This window comes from Triplophysa rosa, linkage group LG16, assembly GCF_024868665.1.
Source record: "Triplophysa rosa linkage group LG16, Trosa_1v2, whole genome shotgun sequence".
Lineage (NCBI taxonomy): Eukaryota > Metazoa > Chordata > Actinopteri > Cypriniformes > Nemacheilidae > Triplophysa > Triplophysa rosa.
In genome coordinates, this window is record NC_079905.1 from 7,280,533 (window position 1) to 7,300,719 (window position 20,187).

The 20,187-nt window shown below is 39.1% G+C and overlaps 1 protein-coding gene across 1 annotated transcript; it reads left to right on the forward strand.

Annotated features, from left to right (window-relative positions):
- The first annotated feature begins 3,707 nt into the window (after positions 1–3,707).
- LOC130567472 (prolyl endopeptidase-like) lies at positions 3,708–19,646 on the forward strand. Its single transcript, XM_057355589.1, has 15 exons — positions 3,708–3,905; positions 4,223–4,297; positions 6,526–6,659; positions 6,977–7,107; positions 8,976–9,185; positions 9,293–9,414; positions 9,610–9,715; positions 9,901–10,092; positions 10,971–11,168; positions 11,707–11,810; positions 11,914–12,050; positions 12,167–12,261; positions 15,055–15,186; positions 17,015–17,171; positions 17,873–19,646. Exons 1-15 carry the CDS (start codon positions 3,864–3,866, stop codon positions 18,165–18,167), a joined length of 2,130 nt encoding a protein of 709 aa, XP_057211572.1. The 5' UTR covers positions 3,708–3,863; the 3' UTR covers positions 18,168–19,646.
- Positions 19,647–20,187: the final 541 nt, after the last annotated feature.

Sequence of the window (20,187 nt, forward strand, 5' to 3'; positions counted from 1 at the left end):
AACTAAACATGCTGGCTCTGTTGCAAAACCCAATGTGTTTCTTCAAAAGGTCGAGAATTTAATAAATTGGTCACTGGGTTAAAAATGCTGGGTTAGTCTCAAAAAAAAGAGTTAAATTAACCTAGAAAATGCCCAGGTTTGACCAAACAAAAAGGATTAGTTTATAACCCAACGGTTGGGTTTGTCCCATTCGGACCCAATGGGTTGAAAATAACCCAACATTTTTTTTTTTGAGTTGATACAGTTTTGGGCCAAATTTTAGGATTGATATACTTTGTGAAAAAGGCACTCCCACAAAGCACTAAAATTAGACAAGTGAAAAATGGTGGATGAGATAGTTGAAATGTCTATAAATATAATTCATGCAACACTAAAGAGTATTCAAAACACAATGAAATATACATCATTTCACATAGTACAGCCACAGAAAAAAAGGGACCATTTAAAATATAATCATCACTTCTAGATGCATTGTGACCATTCCACTCCAGTGTCTGTTGAATTTCAACAAAATCACCTCAGGAATGACAAAGTCTTCCAACAGCAATGTGAAAGACTGACAGCATGACAAGACACATGAAAACTGTGATTATGAACTTGTTTTCTTTGCAATAATTGAGGTCTAAAAAATACAGTGTCTCTTTCGACCTGTTTCTCCAGTTTTATTTGAAATTTGGTAGAAATGTTGTTAGTAGTTCACAGATTGAAACAAACATGATTTTACCTAAACACATAAAATCAGAAAAACTGATTCTGAAATGGTCTCTTAATTTTTTCCACTTAATTTGTATGTTTATCAGCTGTGAATTGTTGGGTGTTTACGTGGAAACATCACACTGCATGTTTTTTGTGTGATTCTCTGCTTGTAAGATGCATGGAATAGCTGTTTACGTAGAGTGTTTCAAATGAGTAATTTATGAGGTTTGAGGGTTAGATACTACCTTAGAAAGAAGCTACCTACTGTACTTAGGCAATAGACAGCAAGGCAGCACACTAGCTCTTGGAACAGACTTGACGTCTCCCTTTTAAAGACAGACCCTGAACGAAACACCTTATAAAACAAACTATAAATCCTGCCATTGACAGCCATTGTAAAATAGGTGAGATACTGTACGTAGACCTATGACTGCACATTAAAGAGTTTCTTATCAGTGTGGCATGTTGTTTGATAACCATAAACATCCCACAATAACACGAATGGCCTATATTACCTGGTGAACAAACTTTTCATGATCATTGTTATTAGTAATTATTTATTAAACATGTGTATAACAATGCTCTTTTACCATGGTAAAATCACTGTCAATTTCTTTAAATCTGTTTCTCTTGTCGCAAATTTATCCTCGATTTGTCCATACGGTTTCTTCAAACAGACCTCGAAGCAAGTCGGTCAAGTCAAGAATTACGATCTACACAAATTGACATATGGTAGCAGTCACGGAAGGAGATACAGCAGATTACTAACCTGTCTGTGTATGAGAAATATGAGTGAATTGTGCAACTGTTGATGAATTCCAGACAAGTCATTTACGTCCGAGCATAGGCTAGCACGCAAACCATTGATCTACCGTATGTTACTCAGTTGGGACTCTCCAGTATTGGTTTCATCACAGAGATGTTTGGAAAACATAAAGAATGTTCGTGATACACGTTCGTGTTTCAAATTTCACTCCCTGTCTGCTGAATTGATTTTTCCCATACAGAAGTGACAGATCCAATCCCTGTTGCACCCACTCGTCTCAGAATAGAGCTTCCAGCCATGCACATGTTGGCAGAATGGTATTCCCCCCCCTGAATCATCATTTTCTCTAGTAAATGGGGTGATCATTTCTTGGTCGATGACGTTGCATCCCCCTTTTGTTTTTCGGCCTGCAGATTGGTTACAGCTTGCCTTGATTGTTTGCCATCAGCATATGTGAATTTTTTCAAAAGGTCCCTGAGAAGTCAAAACACTTCTGTCTGTCTCTTCCTGGTTCAACAGTGTTGTTTGCCAACAGCACATGGTTCGGTGATTTTTTCTTCAAAAGGTTACCGAAAAGTCAAGAGACTTGTCTAACTTTGCCTGGCTGCCGTGTGCTAAAACGATACTCCTGTAACATTTTAATATACAATCCAATAGGTGAACCATTTTTAAGTTCCTTTAAACTTTAAAGTTCAATTGTCCGGTAATTTTTTAAGAACTATATAGTCAGCTCAGTTTTAATCCTAATACACATTTAAATCATCTTTACTTCTTAGAATCGTCTTGCTCACCGTCCCAAAACATCCTCCTATATTTGCATCAAAAAGTGACGGTAGTCTGTAGAAACCATAATTTCCAGAAAATATTTACTGGAAGGCCAGAGAGGAATATAATTAGCATGAGGGGAAGTGTGCAAACACAAGCTCTTACATAGACACCGGAACCATGGTGGGACTATGTGATTATTTGAGGGCGTGTGTATCATCAAAAGCTCTCGATGTGTAGCAACATAATGGAGACCAGTGACAGCTATCGCACCACAGGCATGTGAACTGTGACTCAAGCCCGCGTGTAAACACACAAAGTGCAGGATACCTTTCACACACCTGCTCCCAAACATCACCTGCCCTGTAATTAAAATGCCGGACAAAACATTCTCTCTCTCTGTCTTTCCCTTTCTTCATCGCGCTTTTCGCACTTTATTTTCTGTCGAGACTGTCTTTCAGCGACCGTCTGTTTTGACTGAGCCGAGCGCTTATTGCTGCAAAAAATGCACTTCAACAAAGCGCTGTGAAGAAAAGCACAGAATAGTCTGGGTGTGATGTTTTTTTGCGGGTTAAAATGGTAGCATAATGAAGTACAAATGACTGCTTGTGAGCCCTTTGTAAAACTTAAGTAAAAGGGTGACGATCATCTTTTCATTCTCTGTTATTACAAGAGTCACAAAACTGGAGAAAAAGTTGATGCATGAAAGACTTAAAGTGATAGTTCACCCAAAAATTACTCACCTTCTTGTCATTTCAAACCTGTATGACTTTCTTTCTTGCGCAGAACACAAAAGAAGATATTTCGCAGAATGTTATTAAACCAAACAGCGATGGTACCTATACACTTGCATTGGTTTTGTGCCCATACAATAGAAACGAATGGGTGCCAGCGCTGTTCCGTTACCAACATTCTTCAAAATACCTCCTTTTGTGTTCTACAGAAGAAAGTAAGTCATAGGTTTGAAATGACAAGATAGTGAATAAAAGATGACAGAATTTTCATTTTTGGGTGAACTATCCCTTTAAAGTATCCTTGTTTGTTAAAGCAATAAAAGCGGTAACAGCATTTTCCCATCTAGAAAAATGTAAGTGTTATCTTATGATTACTGATTCATCTGTCCATAATTAAAATATGAGTAATTCAATTCTTTTGTGAGCAACATTTTAAAACAAAAGAGATTAACTGAGTAGCGTTCCACCTGTGATGTCATCTCGGCTTGTATTGGGCTGCTGACTGACTGTAGTCTTCGTCACATTACATTAAACATCAAAACGTCAAAAATGTAAATGGTAAATGTTTAACAGGTGTACCTTTAAGAAACAATACTAAACAGAAGCAAAGCTGGAAAACCTTCTAAGACACTCATACTTCTGGAAACAGAAACAGCATGTGCTGAAGTAAACGTATCCGTTTCTGGCCCCACCCACTTTGGCTTGACCAATCCAGTGTGAAATCACTTCCTGTATGCAGAGCTGCCTGACTGTAAGCGAAAGAGAAAAGGGTAAGAGAGAGAGACGTGTTTGGTTTTACTTTCACTTTTCAGAGCTGACTCACTCAGGCGTAAAAGCCCACGGACAAAAGCCACAAATACACAACTGAATTTACACAAGAACTAATAACACACAGCACCAACATGGCTTTCAAATACCCAGAAGCGCGGAGAGATGACAGTAAGGTTAGTGCTTCTTTCACTCTGGGTTTTGTTCATACGGCGTCTCATTCATTCGTTTGCCTCGTCTTCCTCTTTCTTCAAAACACATGAAACACAATGCTCAGAAATACCAATGATAGGAATCTGACAGGATCACATGAGCGAGCATTTGCTGTTTGTCATAATATGTGTTCATTTTGATGCTTAGTGGTTACTTGCCTGCAGACGTTTCAACATGTTGCCTGAAGGCCTGAAACATGCAACTTTATGCAATTCTTTATGTTTACTGACTGTTCCTGTCAATATTATTCTGAGTTTCTGTTGTGCTTGTGTTTCACGAGGTGAATGATTATCATGGAGTGAAGGTCCCAGATCCATACCACTGGCTGGAGGACCCTGACAGCGAGGAGACCAAGGTGACCCACTTTCATACATTCTAAGGACCACCCTTAAAGGGATAGTTCACCCAAAAAGCATCAAGTTCTGTCATCATGAAGTCACGCTCTTGTCATTTTAAACCTGTATGAGTTTCTTCTGCAGAACACAAAAGAAGCTATTTTGAAGAATCTTGGTAACCGAACAAGGCCGGCACCCATTCAATTCTATTGTATGCACACAAAACCAATGCAAGTCAATGGGTGCCAGTTAACAACATTCTTCAGAATATCTTTTGTGTTTTGCAGAAGAAAGAAAACTATACAGGTTTCGAATGACAAGAGCGTGAATAAATGATGATAGAATATACATTTTTTTGGGTGAACTATCCCTTTAACAAACATGGGCTTTTGCTGGTAATGAGACAGGAAACTATGGGGAAAGAAATGGGGTGTGTCTGGATCAAGAAATGACACAAACTAGATTTAAACTTAGGTTCCCAACATGTTGGGACTTGTGTGCCACCTGGCAGGCCACGTCTCTGACCTCCCGTTGACTTCTGATGTTCCTAATACAAGTATGATTACTTCACCCTAACTCCCTTGCAGGCATCTTTTCATATGAATTAAGTCATTGCATAATGTTTTGTGTGCTTTGCTCGTAAGCTGAGGGCAAAGTTCCCACAGTGCCGATGTTTCTGTTTTTACTGTATTTGTTGTGTTAATTTGATCCTACGGCTGTGTCCGAGAACGTACGCAGCTCACTTGTTGCTTCACCATCCTATCAGGCAATGACTTGGCAGGCAGCGTTTGCACTCTAAGGCACCTCTGGAACCAGATACAACAGACTTTACAAGCAGGGAAATGAAATTACACTTTGGCGATAACCAGTCGCATACTGTATTTAAAAATGACAGTAAGAAACACAATCAAAAACTGTTGAATATAAATATAAAACTTAAAACCTTATACAGAAACTGTTCTTCAAACACTTTCTCAGACATCATTTTAAATTTCTAAGCTCAATAAATCACCTTACCGTGGATGCACACACACACACACACGCACGCACGCACGCACGCACGCACGCACGCGCACACACACACACACACGCACGCACGCACGCACGCACGCACGCACGCGCACACACACACACACGCACACACACGCACACACACACATACACACACACACACAGGATTGTGGGATATCAAAGGCAGTGAAGAATGCTATGCTGCTCAGAGAGGAAGTGATGCAATCGTTGGATTCGGATGTGCCTTGATGCTTTCCTTCCTTGGAATACAGCCTCAAAAGCAACACTTTCATCTTTTGAATGCAACCTACAAGGAGACCCAAACAGAATAACACAAACCATCAAATTCATTTATAGTCCCATAAGACGTTCTTGTCTTTTCCACAGCTATAAACCATCGAATTCATTCTTAAACATGAGATGAGATGCAAGGCCCAATGTGTCTGTTTACAGCATACAAATCCTACCACAAAAATACAAACCACATACAAATTCTCAGCAATCCCATTAAAGGGACAGTAATGAGTCCAAAAAAGAACACCCTGTCATCATTTACTCACCCTCAGGTTGTTCCAAACCTGTATACATTTCTTTCTTCTGCTGAACACAAAGGAAGATATTTGTAAGAATGTCAGTAACCAAACAGATCTCATTCCCCATTTACTGTCATAGTAGAGTCGGGGATGAGATCTAATTGGTTACTGACATTCTTAAAAATATCTTTCTTTGCGTTCAACAGAACAAAGACATTTATTCAGGTTTGGAACAATCTGAGGGTGAGTAAATGATGAATTTTCATTTTTGGGTGAACTATCCCTTTAACGGGATTGCTTGTCTGATTTCAAATGTAAAATAAAACAATTTCTAGGCAGCACTTCAGCCCCCAACTAAATTGCGCACGCTTTAGTACCACAAATGAAGTAAATATCTTGAATTGTCATACCCTGATGCACCACTCATCTACATTTTAATACCTTTATCTGAACGCTGCATTGACTTTATGGATTCGAGCTTTGGAAGGCTATAACCGCTTTCTGTCCCTTATCACATATGTGGGCAAACAATCTATACCACCATTGACTTTTTCGGCTCACCCTGTTTAGTTTCCTGGTCTCCGCCCATTGCCCACATGACTGGAGCTCTGAAACATGCAAGAAAATGTACATATAAACAAGTTCTCTGTGTGTGCATGACAACAATCTGCCAGTTTCACACTGTACCTCCCCCTGCCCTGCAGATGTTTGTCGAAGAACAAAACAAGTTGACCATGCCGTTCCTGGAACAGTGTGCAGTCAAAGAACAGTTCCACCAGCGCCTTACCGAGCTATACAACTACCCCAAATACAGCTGCCCCTACAAGAGAGGAAAGAGGTAGTGATCAAACCACACACGACAACAAACACTGCACGAGACCACCGCTGAAGGGCACAAGACTTCACACTGAAATAGTGTAAAATCCATTCTCTGAAAAGAAGAAGAAAGGAATGCACCAACGTAGTGTATATAAAATAACAATCAGCATTTTAATTTGAAGAAAAAGAAGCATTACTTTCAATCCATGTACTGTATGTAAACTAACACTTAAAAAAATCATGTAAGCAAAGAAATGAGCTCACGTTACCACCACACAACAAAAAACTAACATTGATGACAAAATGGTGATTTACATGAAAGCTCTTCTATTGCAGATATTTCTATTTCCACAATGAGGGTTTGCAGAACCAGGACGTGCTTTATGTGCAGGATTCTTTAAACAGTCCCGCGTCTGTCTTCTTTGACCCAAACACACTTTCAGAGGACGGAACCGTGGCTCTAAAGAGTAAGTTGTGGTCACTGATAAAATGCTCACACACATTTACATTTAGTCATTTAGCAGACGCTTTTATCCAAAGCGGCGTACAAAGTAGGGGAAAAACAGTAGAAGCAATTTGTGCAACAAAAGTACAACAATGCTTAGGTGTCAGGTCTCAGTCAGCCTATCACAGTATATGAAGCGAAGATTTTTTTTGTTTTTTTGGGGGGATAGGAAAGTAGAAAAGAAGTAGAAGACTGTACTAATGGGTCAGATGTTGACGGAAGAGATGTGTTTTTAGCCGATTCTTAAAGAAATCATTTATTCATATTGGGCTCAGATGCTTGTACCAACCCAACTGAACTCAACTTATTACATTTCCTAATTATATTCTTGTAGGTTTTCTAAAACTTAAAGGGATAGTTCACCCTAAAATGAAAATTCTGTTTTCATTCACACTCTTGTCATTTCAAACCTTTATGACTTTCTTTCCTCTGCAGAACACAAAAGAAGAGATTTTACAGAATGTTGGTAACCAAACAACGGCGGTACCCATTGACTTGCATTGGTTTTGTGTCCATACAATAGTGAATTGGGTGCGTCCATTGTTTGGTTACCAACATTCTTCAAAATATCTTCTTTTGTGTTCTGCAGATGACAAGAGGGTGAATAAATGATGATAGAAATTTCATTTTTGGGTCAACTATTCCTTTAACCACAGTGTCGATTTCTGAACCACGGTGACTATGTCTGTTCAAAGCATTGAACCATGCTGAGGACGATTTAAAAGTCACCATGTTGTTTAACCCACCCTTGGTTGTTTAAGCACAGTCATGGGTATTCACTGAATACCTTTTACAGTAGCGTTGTAGCTATGAAAGGATTTCTCTGTATAATAACAAACTGGTTTATTTGCATATATGGGAAGCCTCACTTTCCAACAACTTTCCCTTATCCATCATTTCCTGGAGTATCTGTGATAAAAGTTTATTTTTAAAGATAAGGGTCAACCCTAATAGGACTGCTAGTCTTTACACTTGCTGGAATTTTTGTATTTATGAAATGCGTATGTGTACATAATATGCATGGAATTGTGAAGAACCTTTTAAGCACCTTTGTTTTTAAGAGTGTACATAAAGGTAAAGAGCTTTCCCCTCCCTGATTTGTCACAGCTTCCTCATTTTTATATCTTTGTTTTGACCTTTCTTTCCTGCAGTGTGTTTTTCTTGCTTTCTTTTCATCTGCTAGAGGAATGTATTTTGCCTATGGTCTTTGTCTTGTTTTGCAGTGTTTTTATGTTGGTATATTCCATGTATTTTGTAGTTGTCAGTGTATTTTGCAGTCTGACAAAAAAGCGTAAATTAAGACTGCAGAAACACCGACTAAATCTGAATGGAGTGAATTTCTGTCGAACTCCATTTCAAAGCTTATGCTGCCACAATATTTATAAATACACATTTTAAATGAAAATTTCTTCAAAAATATCAATAACTCGTTTTGAAAGTGTACACATTTCTAGGCAGTAAAATGAACACAACCCTCCTTCATATAGGACTAATTGAAGAATATTTAATTTCAGGTAGGAATAAAAATGCAGGTGTAATACTATTATATAAACGAATGCCAAGTATTCAGCTGACAAAACTTTAAACTAAAAACAGCCTGAAGACCTGGTTAGTGGTCCCCTCTCCGTGACAATGTTCCCAGTTGTCCCACCTACAGTCTTATTTTCACCCACATAATATTGTATAAACCTCTAACTAGCATTAGCAAGGAGCAATTTTTTGGCTATTTAATACATGACTTCTTCAATATGTTCCACACATGCTTCCTGTTTCAAGGAAACATGTCACCATAGCACATTATAATCATCTCTGCTCTGTGTTGGTTTGCAGTGGGTCGCCTGTCAGAGGAATGCGAGTATTTTGCCTATGGTCTGAGCAGTGCAGGTTCTGATTGGGTCACTGTACGTTTCCTGAAATGTGATGATCTCACCCAGCTGCCTGATGTTCTGGAGAGGGTGAAGTTCAGCTGCCTGGCCTGGACCCATGATGCCAAAGGCATCTTTTACAACTGCTACCCTCGCCAAGGTGGCAAAGCAGATGGTATGTGACTAAACTACATGAATTCCTTGGAATTCTTGTTTGTCATGAATCAAAAAAATATTTTTTGTTGTAAGTGGACTAATTAGGCTGTGTCATGTCTATTTTAGGTACTGAGACCACAACAAACCTAAACCAGAAACTTTACTACCATGTGATTGGCACCAGCCAATCAGAAGACATCCTGGTGGCAGAATTTCCTGAAAACCCCAAATGGCACAGCAGCCTTACAGTAAGAAGACCATATTTAAACAAAAACCCCGTTAAGAAGGAAAACATGATGCGACTTGTGCCTACTCGATGAAATGATGAAATATAATAAAATTATCCAGGCTTAAAATAAAGAGTCACTCTCTATTTTTACATTGTTCTCTTTTTCCTCACATATCATTCTTCTATTTCTCTTCTCCTTTTCCCTTTACTTCAGATTTCTGATGATGGTAGGTTTGCAGTTTTGTCAATCACTGAGGGATGCGAGCCGGTGAACCGTCTGTGGTACTGCGACCTGCAGCAGCTGCCCAATGGCATCACAGGTCTGTTCGCATGTGTCATTGTTTGAAACATGGGTTGAGCCTAAAAACGAAAACACAAAAAAACATTCCAGCATTTGTCTTACCAAACAGGCCAATGAGATTTCTGTCAAACTGTCTGAAACTTCATTGAGTGTGGTTTATAACACACACGCAAACACACAAACACTTTACTGTTGTTTTTCTAGGTTTGCTGCCATGGGTGAAGCTGGTTGATACGTTTGAAGCTAAATATACCTACATCACAAATGAGGACACTGTCTTCACTTTACGCACCAACCTGGACGCTCCGCGGTACCGCCTCATTAACATAGATCTGCAGAAACCGGACCAGACACACTGGAGATCCCTCATCTCCCAGCACGAGAAAGATGTCCTGGGTAAGATAACATCAAACATACACAGCGGAAGACTGGAGGAGGCAAAATATTCTCTCACCGTTTATTCACCCTCATGTTGTGCAAAACCTGTACTCTTTCTTCTGTGGAACACAAAAGAAGTCAACAGGGTTAATGCTGTTTGGTAACCAACGTGATTCAAAATATCTAGATATAAGTCATCTTATATATATATATATATATATATATATATATATATATATCTTAAGTCATAGGTTTGGAATGACATGAGGGTGGGTAAATGATCCATCTCTTTAATGTCTGGATGTTTAAATCTGATGAGCTATGCTGCTTTTTATCACTTTTAGTCTATGACTATAGGATGAACTTCTGTGGAATGTTTTCTTGTTCTGTACAATATTTCATTTAAAAACTATTTAACAGAGTGGATAAAAACTAAAATCCTCTCATAATTTACTCAACCTCATGCCTTTCCAGATCTAGAAGACATTCTTTCTTCAATTGAACACAAACTAATACATTTATATTAAAATGCTGTCATGTTAACTTTTTATATGGGGGTCAACATGGTGACATTCATCAAAGTAATCCAAATGACTCCATTTGTAAAAGAAAACAATCGAATTAAATAATGTCATGTATTCATGGAAACACACAGATCAATGTAGTAAATATGGTGGCATGTTTATAAATTCAAATCTCATTGGTTTTTGCATGTCTTATGAGTCGTGACTAGTTGTCATATGCATGTTTGGTCACAAATAAGCCTGCACGCGCGCACACGCACACGCACGCACGCACGCACACACACACAGTTCCTCTTCCCCCAAAATATTTTATTAAAAAAAAAAATCAACAGAGAAGCTCTGCCTGCCTGAGTGATTGTGTCTGGTCTTCAGGCTTTGTGGAGTGTGTGAACCAGCGCTACCTGCTGGTGAATTACCTGCATGACGTGAAGGACATCTTACAACTCTATGAGCTGCACTCTGGGAAGCTGATCCGAGATCTGCCGTTAGACGTGGGCACTGTGGTCGGTCTGAGCTGCAAAAAGAAGCACCCTGATTTTTTCTACAAGTTCACATCATTTACTACACCAGGTAATCCCACCAACAGATCACGCAACACTTTTTACGCCAAAATACGATGCATGGCCACAAGTATGTAAACCTCCAGGTTTGACCAGGCTTCTTAATTCCAGCGAAGACAAACTGAAATGCTGTGGCTTTCTAGAGAATTGTGTGCTTCTATCAGTTGCATCGGTATGAGGAGACCTTTTTCATTCCAAAATGACAGCGGCCACGAGGATAGCATGAGGTTTACTTATGTAAATGGTTTATTGAGTGTGCTATATAAGAGCTTAAAAAAGCCCAATCCTGAACTCTATACATTCACCCAAAAGTGAAAATTCTGTCAGCATTTACTCATCATCATGATGATCCTGCATTATGACTCACTTTAACGCTTAATAAAACAACCAAAAGTGCATGGAAAAAAATGTGAGGATTATTTTCCAAGTGCCGCAGACAGTTTTAATGAAATAAAAATATACAGTGGGCAAGTGACCGTCTGTGGAAATAAAACGATGCGCATTTTTTGATCATGGGAGTTTTTTAATTTTCTTTTTTAATATCCAAGGAATAATCTACCACTGTGACCTGAGTCAGTCCAACCCTGAGCCCACAGTCTTCCGTCAGGTGGAAGTGAAAGGCTTCCAGCCGAGCGACTACCAGACGACTCAGGTCAGACTATTATCGATCGTAAAATACCATTCTTTTGTAACATATGTTACAAAGAAATACATAATGCCCATCTGTGAAACCTTTGTAATCTTGTGTGTTGCAGGTGTTTTACCCCAGTAAAGATGGTACAAAGATACCAATGTTCCTCGTACATGCACGTGGCATTAAAAAAGATGGCTCTCATCCAGTCTTTCTCTATGGTTACGGAGGATTCGAGAACTCCATTCAACCATACTACAAGTCAGTACAAAGCAAGCTGTTGTCCAACTCAATAAGACAGAAGGAAAAACAGTTTTTAGGAAAATTGTGTGGTGGCGAAATATGAAGATTAACAGGTTCTTTCTCTGCATGTGCAGTACAGCCTACCTGCTTTTCATAAGACACTTGGGTGGCATCCTGGCTGTAGCAAACATCAGAGGAGGAGGAGAATACGGCCAAACCTGGCATAAAGGTACATCAGACACTCACTTCACTCAGGCTCAGATGTATTTAATGAGGATTCCTGTAGTTCAAGTGGGAAAGCATTGCATTAGCAACACTAATGTCATGGGTTTGAACCCCTGGGAACATACAAACTGATTTAATTTATACCTTTGATAAAAGCATCTGCAAGACGCAGAACATCTAATGTATCTAATCGAGTAATTTGTCTCACAGACATCGCTCACTGGGTAATGTGTTTGAACAGCAGATCTGTATTCGCCCAACTCGGGAAACTCATTTGTCACACTGCAGGAATATTTAAGTGCGAGTATTTAAAACAGTTTAGGCAGCGCCCCTAGTGGATTAAGCAAAATAAAAAGCAGGGTTGCCAAGTCCCGTTTCACCACAGAATTGGGCTACTTTTAAACTTTTTTTATTCCATGGGATAAAGGTGGAGGAATTTTGTTCATCAGTGGTTATTTTTAAATGTAAGATAAAGAAAAATTTACGAAAACAGATCACTACCATGCAATGATTTTAATATTTAATAAGATATTGTGTGAAATGCATAACAGGTATGTATTAAAAAATTAATTATGTATTTTAGGTATGAGGAATTGTATATTTTAAGTTGAGGTATTTGGGCTGGGGTAGTTAGGCTAAGTTTTAATTGGACATTGGGACAGTTTTGTTACGATCTGGCAACCCTGGCAACAGACAATGTAAAACCTATTAGCAGCAGGGTCACAAATAAGTGGGCTTCCCCTAAAATCTTAAAATTCAAACCAGGTGGCAAATGTTTCCCCTTAAAGCCACAATATGGAATATTTGGACCGCTAGATGGTGCACTTTCGAAACAACAACAAAAGGCGAAGCTAAATGACGTTATGTAGGAGAGTGGAATTATGTTTTCACCATCCAGAGGCGTATGGAGATCGCCCATCATGTTCACGGACGAGTTAATGAATTAATTTTATTTTATGTCATCGTAATGAATTAGCTTGCAAGAAACGTGGAATGTAATGCTACGTTAGCCCGCTACTGATATTGGACTTCGTCAATTGATTTGGTAGCGTAATGCTACACAGTTTTACGTGTTTAAAACAGTCATACAGTCGTCATTTAAAAAGTAAATTGGAACGAACCCACAGCATTTACAATCGTTATTGGTTACATATTTTTGTGCGACATATACTGTATTTCATAGGGTAACTGCATTCATAACTATTCAAATAATCTGTGCATGAGTATTTCGTGTACAATAAAAAAATGTGCTTTCCTGTCTATTAAAACACATGCGAGAGCGGAGTCTCTGTCGAGTCCAAGTTGGTCGCGAAGCTCTCTCCATTTAGAAAACGCTTTTATTAATATTAAAAAGGATATTAATCCTTGTTTTATTTATTCGTTTGTCCATAAGCCTGTTTGCCTCATTTGGCCTACGTTTACACTTTATGGGGTTTCCTTTACTCGCCAAAGAGTAATTGTGATCCATAATAACAGAACAACAGATGCTGCATCCCAGATGCTGTAACCACTTCTGCATTTGCATGTTGCCGTAGTTTCTACAAACGGAAACTGAGGGTAGTGCGGAGCACCGGATATTAGTGATGGGAAGTTCGGATCATTTTACTGACACGGACCTTTGAATCTCGTTCAGCAAAATGAACGAATCTTTTTTCGAGTCATATCTTTAATTTTAGCAAAATATAATTAAAATGTTGCATGTTAACATGGGCCTGAGTTCACCTCCCGAGTCTTCGGGTTTGAGTCGTTCGTTCATCATGTGACCGCCCCGTACGCTTAACCAATGCAATCAGAGGCGGAAAGAAAATTGATTAGTTCACCTCCCGAGTCTTCGGGTTTGAGTCGTTCGTTCATCACGTGACCGCCCCGTACGCTTAACCAATGCAATCAGAGGCGGAAAGAAAATTGATTAGTTCACCTCCCGAGTCTTCGGGTTTGAGTCGTTCGTTCTTTTGTCACGTGACGTGACAGCTTTGGACAGAGAAATTAGTTAATTTACTAATTCCAGTACAGGACCCATAGAATGTTGCGTATGCGCGACTGAAGGAATCACTCCCCGGGACGACTCGTTCTTCCCGAGTCACATTAAAGATTTGTTCAAAATGAACGAATCGTTCAAGAATGACCCATCACTACCGTATATTAAGTCACTGATATGGGACAAATACAAGGGAGACAAGAGACGGGCCATTATTTTAAATAGGAATTTCTCTGGATTTGCACATTCTTGGGAACATTTGGCATAATGCAAGTACACAACTGCATGAAATATATCACACTGTGCTAGTGATTTTTGGACATTTCATAACAAAATTCTTCCATATTGTGGCTTTAATAGAGAATGTGAAGCTGACGTCATGCCGTATGTTGCAGTGGCGTCGCCATCTTGGGAGGATCATACTCCGCTGCTATTATTGTTTTGAAGTATACAATTACTTGTTTTGTATGATATATGGAGAAATCGAAAGTGAACAAACGACTCTGCATAATGCTATTGAAGTTTTTAACACGGCAAGACCGACCTACCATAGTTATATTTCCTAATCAAACAAGAAAAACAAAACACTGCATTGAACACACTAGCAGCGATCCTCCCAAGATGGCGCAACATTCAACGCGACGTGACGTCGATTAACAAGCTCTACAGAAAAGTTAATCTGTAAAACTTTTATCAACTTTTCTTAAAAGGCACGTTTTACCTAAAACGGCCTTTTATTTCGCAACCATCGCGTGCTTTGCTCTCAGCAGTCTATGTATTTAAAGTAGGCTGAATTTAGTGTATTGCATTTAATTTCAGCTGGAAACCTTGGAAACAAACAGAACTGCTTTGATGACTTCCAGTGTGCCTCGGAGTACCTGATCCGCGAGGGCTACAGCACCGCCAACCGGCTCGCCATCAATGGAGCGTCCAACGGCGGCCTGCTTGTGGGTACGTTTCTTGGAAGGCAAATAAACAAGATCCTCTCAGTCAACGAGTCTTAACAGTTATTCACATTGCATAAGAATCATGCTTTAATGACTACTTACGGTCACGCAGCTGTGCGTCTTTAATGATGTGTGCTACATCATTACTCACAGCTAGTTCATCTGTTGAGTAAACATGACATCGACGTTCACGCTCGGAGTTTCTCACATCAGTCTCGCGTACGTACACGCAGCTGTGAGAACAAAATGTGCGCTGCTATTTAGCGAGAGACTTTTAGCACCACGCGCGCTTCTGACGCTTTTTAAACAGCACGTTTATGAGACGTAGTCGTTTGATGGACGACACACACCGGCTATCAACGCCAAGGTGGTTTTAATCTCAGTTTTATTCATAAAGAGGAGGAAGGATTGAGTCAATGTAAGATTGTGTGGAATTTTTGGGTTGTGGGCAGGCCCGGATTAAGAATTCAGAGGCCCCTGGGCACAAGTGTCTTATGGACCGCCCCCTCACACACACATGCACACAATAAAGTTTTAAATTAGCCTATAGGGTACTTTGCGTATAAACACCTCTATCTTTTACAGGATTACATTGACAAGTTACAAACTATGATATAACAATATCAACACCTGTACACATCCTCCATCATACAGGATTACACCTCATGATTGCAACAATGCTTTTCTGGACCAGCAACAACAATATTAAGACATTTCCCAGCATACTGTAACTCACTGGCATATGCAAGCAGCACACATTACCACAAATTCAGTTCTATCAGATTCTTCCATTAATTCACACACAAACATGCAGGACATGCAAAACTGTTCTTAAGAGACAATATAAGAACTTTCTTAAGATAAATTACAGAAAGTTCTTAAGAATATTCTTAAGTGCAATTTTGCAATTAAAGTGCAATTAAAGTGCTTCATTTTTCTAAGAATAAATGGGCAGTCTTTGTCATTGATTGTACTACAAGAGTAATTTGTCTATTTGTTAAACTTTATTTGTATAACAAGCATCTTGCGAATCACGTTCTTATTTAAGCGTTTAATGTGTTACAGTAAACGGCATTAACGAGTATTATAAGTATACTTCTTTAGCCTAGGCTATATATTACGACATTATGTAACCATGTGCATATTTACAGATGAAATTTGTTCATATTTATATATCCAAACAGTCGATAACAGTGACAGGTTGTTGGAAACGCTGTTTTGTACTCATCTTATTCACGAGTCACCTGTGGTAGTGCTTCTTCCTGTCGCTCACTGTACAGAGTGACGCCAAGAGAAGGGATCCCTACACCGGGAAAGAGAGACCTCGCGCTCGTGGGGCAGCACTGGCGACATTTTCGCACTGAATGAAAGCTAAGGTTTATCCAAGAAGTGGATAGATTTGTCGCTATGTGCTTCTTCTGAACAAAAGCCGCTAGATGGCTCGTAAAAGTGACTAAATCAAAAGACAGATTTTCTAATTCAGAAACAGTGTTTTGTGTGTGCATCTCCATGTGCGCACACAAACTAATATGGCGTAAACGCTGTTATGTGAAATTTTCTTCCCCTTGCCTGGGCCCCAAGCGTGCATGGGTCCCTGGGCCTGGGCCTGTGCCCATAATGCCCATTGGATAATCCGGCCCTGGTTGTGAGTTTACGTTTGTGTGTGCTGAAAACAGTAGGCCTATTGGTGAGCACTTTAAACATCTTAACTATGTAAAGTTAGTGTGTGGGTGATTCGTGTGTTCTTACTTCAGAAATTTGAGTCATGTCAAGTATGTTGTGTTTGTGTACAAGTGTCAGTGTGTCTGAATGTAGTATGTGTGTTTCTTCAGCGGCATGTGTGAACCAGCGGCCCGAGCTGTTCGGCTGTGCAGTGGCTGAGGTCGGGGTCATGGACATGCTCAAGTTTCACAAGTTTACCATCGGTCACGCCTGGACGACTGACTACGGCTGTGCGGATGACCCTGAACAGTTTAAGTGGCTCATAAAGTAGGACTTCAACCACATTACCAAAAAAATATCTTACAGGCCAGGTTTCACAGATAAGGCACACGCCTTATCCCAGACTAAAATGCATGTTTAAAATGCGATGAACAGAGAGAAAGATATTTGGAAGAATGCTCGTAGCCAAACAGTTCTTGGCCATCGTTGACTATCATAGTAGGAAAAATGACGATGGTAGTCAAAAGTTTGCTTTGCTACATTCTTCAAAATACCTGTTGTGTTCAACAGAGCAAAGAAATGTATAAAGCAATTTTTCCTACTATGGTAGTCAATAAAAGCATTTTCTATGTAACATTTTTTACCCACTCCTTTATAACAGTTGTTACACAAATAATGGATTTCCACATACTTTGATACATTTGAAGAATTTGCTTCCAAAATGAGATAACAAAAAACATGATTTTTTTTAAAACGGTGTTATGATTTCATGTTTTATTGTGTTTTGTTGTGTTAGTTAGCTGTTTTTTGTTTGTTATTATGGCTTAAATCAAAACAAACCAACTGCAGTTTGATTGCTATGAATTGGAATGCCCAATAAAAATACATGTTTTTTGAATAAAATTAAAAACGAAGTTATCTCATTTTGGAACCAAACTCTTCATTTAGACCCCTGGAAACTGCTTGAAAAGGGTTTAGACACAGCCACAGTGGGTTGGGAGTATTAAATCTACTCACTCTCTCCACAGGTACTCTCCCCTCCACAACCTTCCTCAGGCCCCTCGGGATGGGCCGCCGTACCCCCCCATGCTGCTCCTGACAGCCGATCACGATGACCGCGTGGTCCCCCTGCACACTTTGAAGTATGTAGCCACCCTGCAGTATGGAGTGGGCTGCAGCCCCGGCCAGACTCAGCCCCTGTTTGTCAGAGTGGACACTCGCAGTGGACACGGTGCAGGGAAACCCACAGCAAAAGCCATCCTGGAGGACACACACATATTCTCTTTTATAGCCCAGACCCTGGGCCTGAGCTGGAAACCATGAGAGTGGAATTAATAATGTCTCCTTTTGATGGTCGGTAATCATTTGTGACCATGTGTGTTACTGTTTTTAACTCTGTTTTTTGCACATTGTGCCTTATAATACGGGTCACCCCGATGATAAATCATTTCTTGTTTCAATCAATTTACTCTTAAATTACAGGTGTAAAATAAATAGTTTGGCATTTGCACTGTAATACTTAAAACAACCACTAAGGGGCAGTAAAGGACTGAAACAGCTCCACCAACTTGTCTGGATAAAAACATACTGTACAGAGCCATCAGGGAGAAAAATGAAAATATTGTATTCCAGAGTGATTTGATAAAGAAAATTCACTAAGATCCTATATAGTACACCCAGGGCAGAGGGAGCCTGCTCAAAATATTTAACCGGAATCCCATGAATTAAAATAACAGCCTTACAGTTGATACAATACCCCCAAAAACCATAAACTAAAAACCAAGCAAAATATTTTTACAACAAATTTGTCACCTTTTCATAATTTCAAAATTAAAGATTTTTTCTAGTTGTCAGATGTAGTGGACTTGACTTGTAAACTAAAATGAAACTGATTTAATACATCCTCAAAAATTCACCCTATAGGACCAGTTTCAGAAATGTAAAGTCCAGAAACAGCAACAAAAAGCACTAATAATACATAATAAATTCAAGTTAAATTTCCGCACTGTCTGATGCTATTAAATTCAATGAAGTGTGGGTCATTGAAACTTACAGACTGTTGCCATAATAACTGCGAGGCGCGGTCATTAGCTCATCATGATGAAGAAATGAATTCTGATTTGAGATCACTTCAGATTTAACCCTCTGGAACAAACTGAATTCTGATGACAGCAGGATGGCTTGAAATAAAGACGATTACATTCGGCTGTTAAATTACAAGGGGCTAGAGAACATTACATGGGATTTAAAAAAGTATGTCTTCCACAATGCAATATCAATGTTACTCTAACATAATTACAATAGTGATAATACGTAATTATAAGCGGTTTCTTATAATTGCATATATGCATGTTGTTCATTACCAGTGCTCAGCATTTACTGTAATTACACTTTAAATTTAATACCGTAGTGTAAAGTGTGACCTAAATTTAAGGGTAAGTGGCTTTGGGGAGTTCAAGGCACCAAATGATAGGAGGAAAATAGTGAAGAAACTGAGTTAAAATAGGTGACACAGCCCTTGTGTTCATCTGTGGTCACAGGAATTTTAATCTGGGTTTGCCCAAAACCTGAGAAATAATCTGATGATGTGTGACAGCCTCTGAACAGAGCAGAACAGCTTGAACAGATGACCCCAGACGGGATGACTCAAAGGAGAGTTTCAGATGAATGCGTATGCAAAGAATTCAAGAGTTGATATCTGACTGAAGTTGACAGTCAAACTTTGTCTTAAAGGGACAGTCCACCCAGAAATTAAATAAAAAAAATACTCACCCTTGTTTCTCTCGAAACCACCGTTCTGTTGTGTGAAAACAATAAGAGATATTAAGGAGTAAAATACGTGTAATAATTTTCATTCTTCTTCTTGTGATATACTGTACATGAGTGCATATATAGGTACACAATCATGATGAACGCAAAATAATGACCGGATGTTAGCGTTTCTGTCCCTTTAAAGGCACTAAAACCCAGCGAGAAGTACACTTAGTTCATCCACTCAGTCACATGACCCTAATACTACTGCTTTGCGGTGTTGGGCAAATTACTCTGAAAAAGTAATTAATTACTAGTTACTAATTACATATTCAATAGTGTAATTAGATTACTGTACAAATTACTCTCTCCAAAAAGTATTTAGTTACATTACTAATTACTTTCTATAGCCTATATCCACCTTGATTAGTTAAGTGATTCAAGGATAGACATGAAACGGCTTATTTAATTCATTCAAATAAATAATATTAAACTACATAAAGTATTCTTTTTAACTGACCAAAGTATTACAAATGTGAGAATTATACATTAAAGCACGGATTTTAAAGTTAGACTTTGAATTTTGATGTCA

Coding starts and splice junctions, on each gene's coding strand:
- LOC130567472 (XM_057355589.1), top strand. CDS start 3,864: ATGGCTTTCAAATACCCAGAAGCGCGGAGAGATGACAGTAAG. Junction 6,660..6,976: donor CCCTACAAGAGAGGAAAGAG/GTAGTGATCAAA, acceptor CTTCTATTGCAG/ATATTTCTATTTCCACAATG. Junction 9,186..9,292: donor CCAAGGTGGCAAAGCAGATG/GTATGTGACTAA, acceptor TGTCTATTTTAG/GTACTGAGACCACAACAAAC.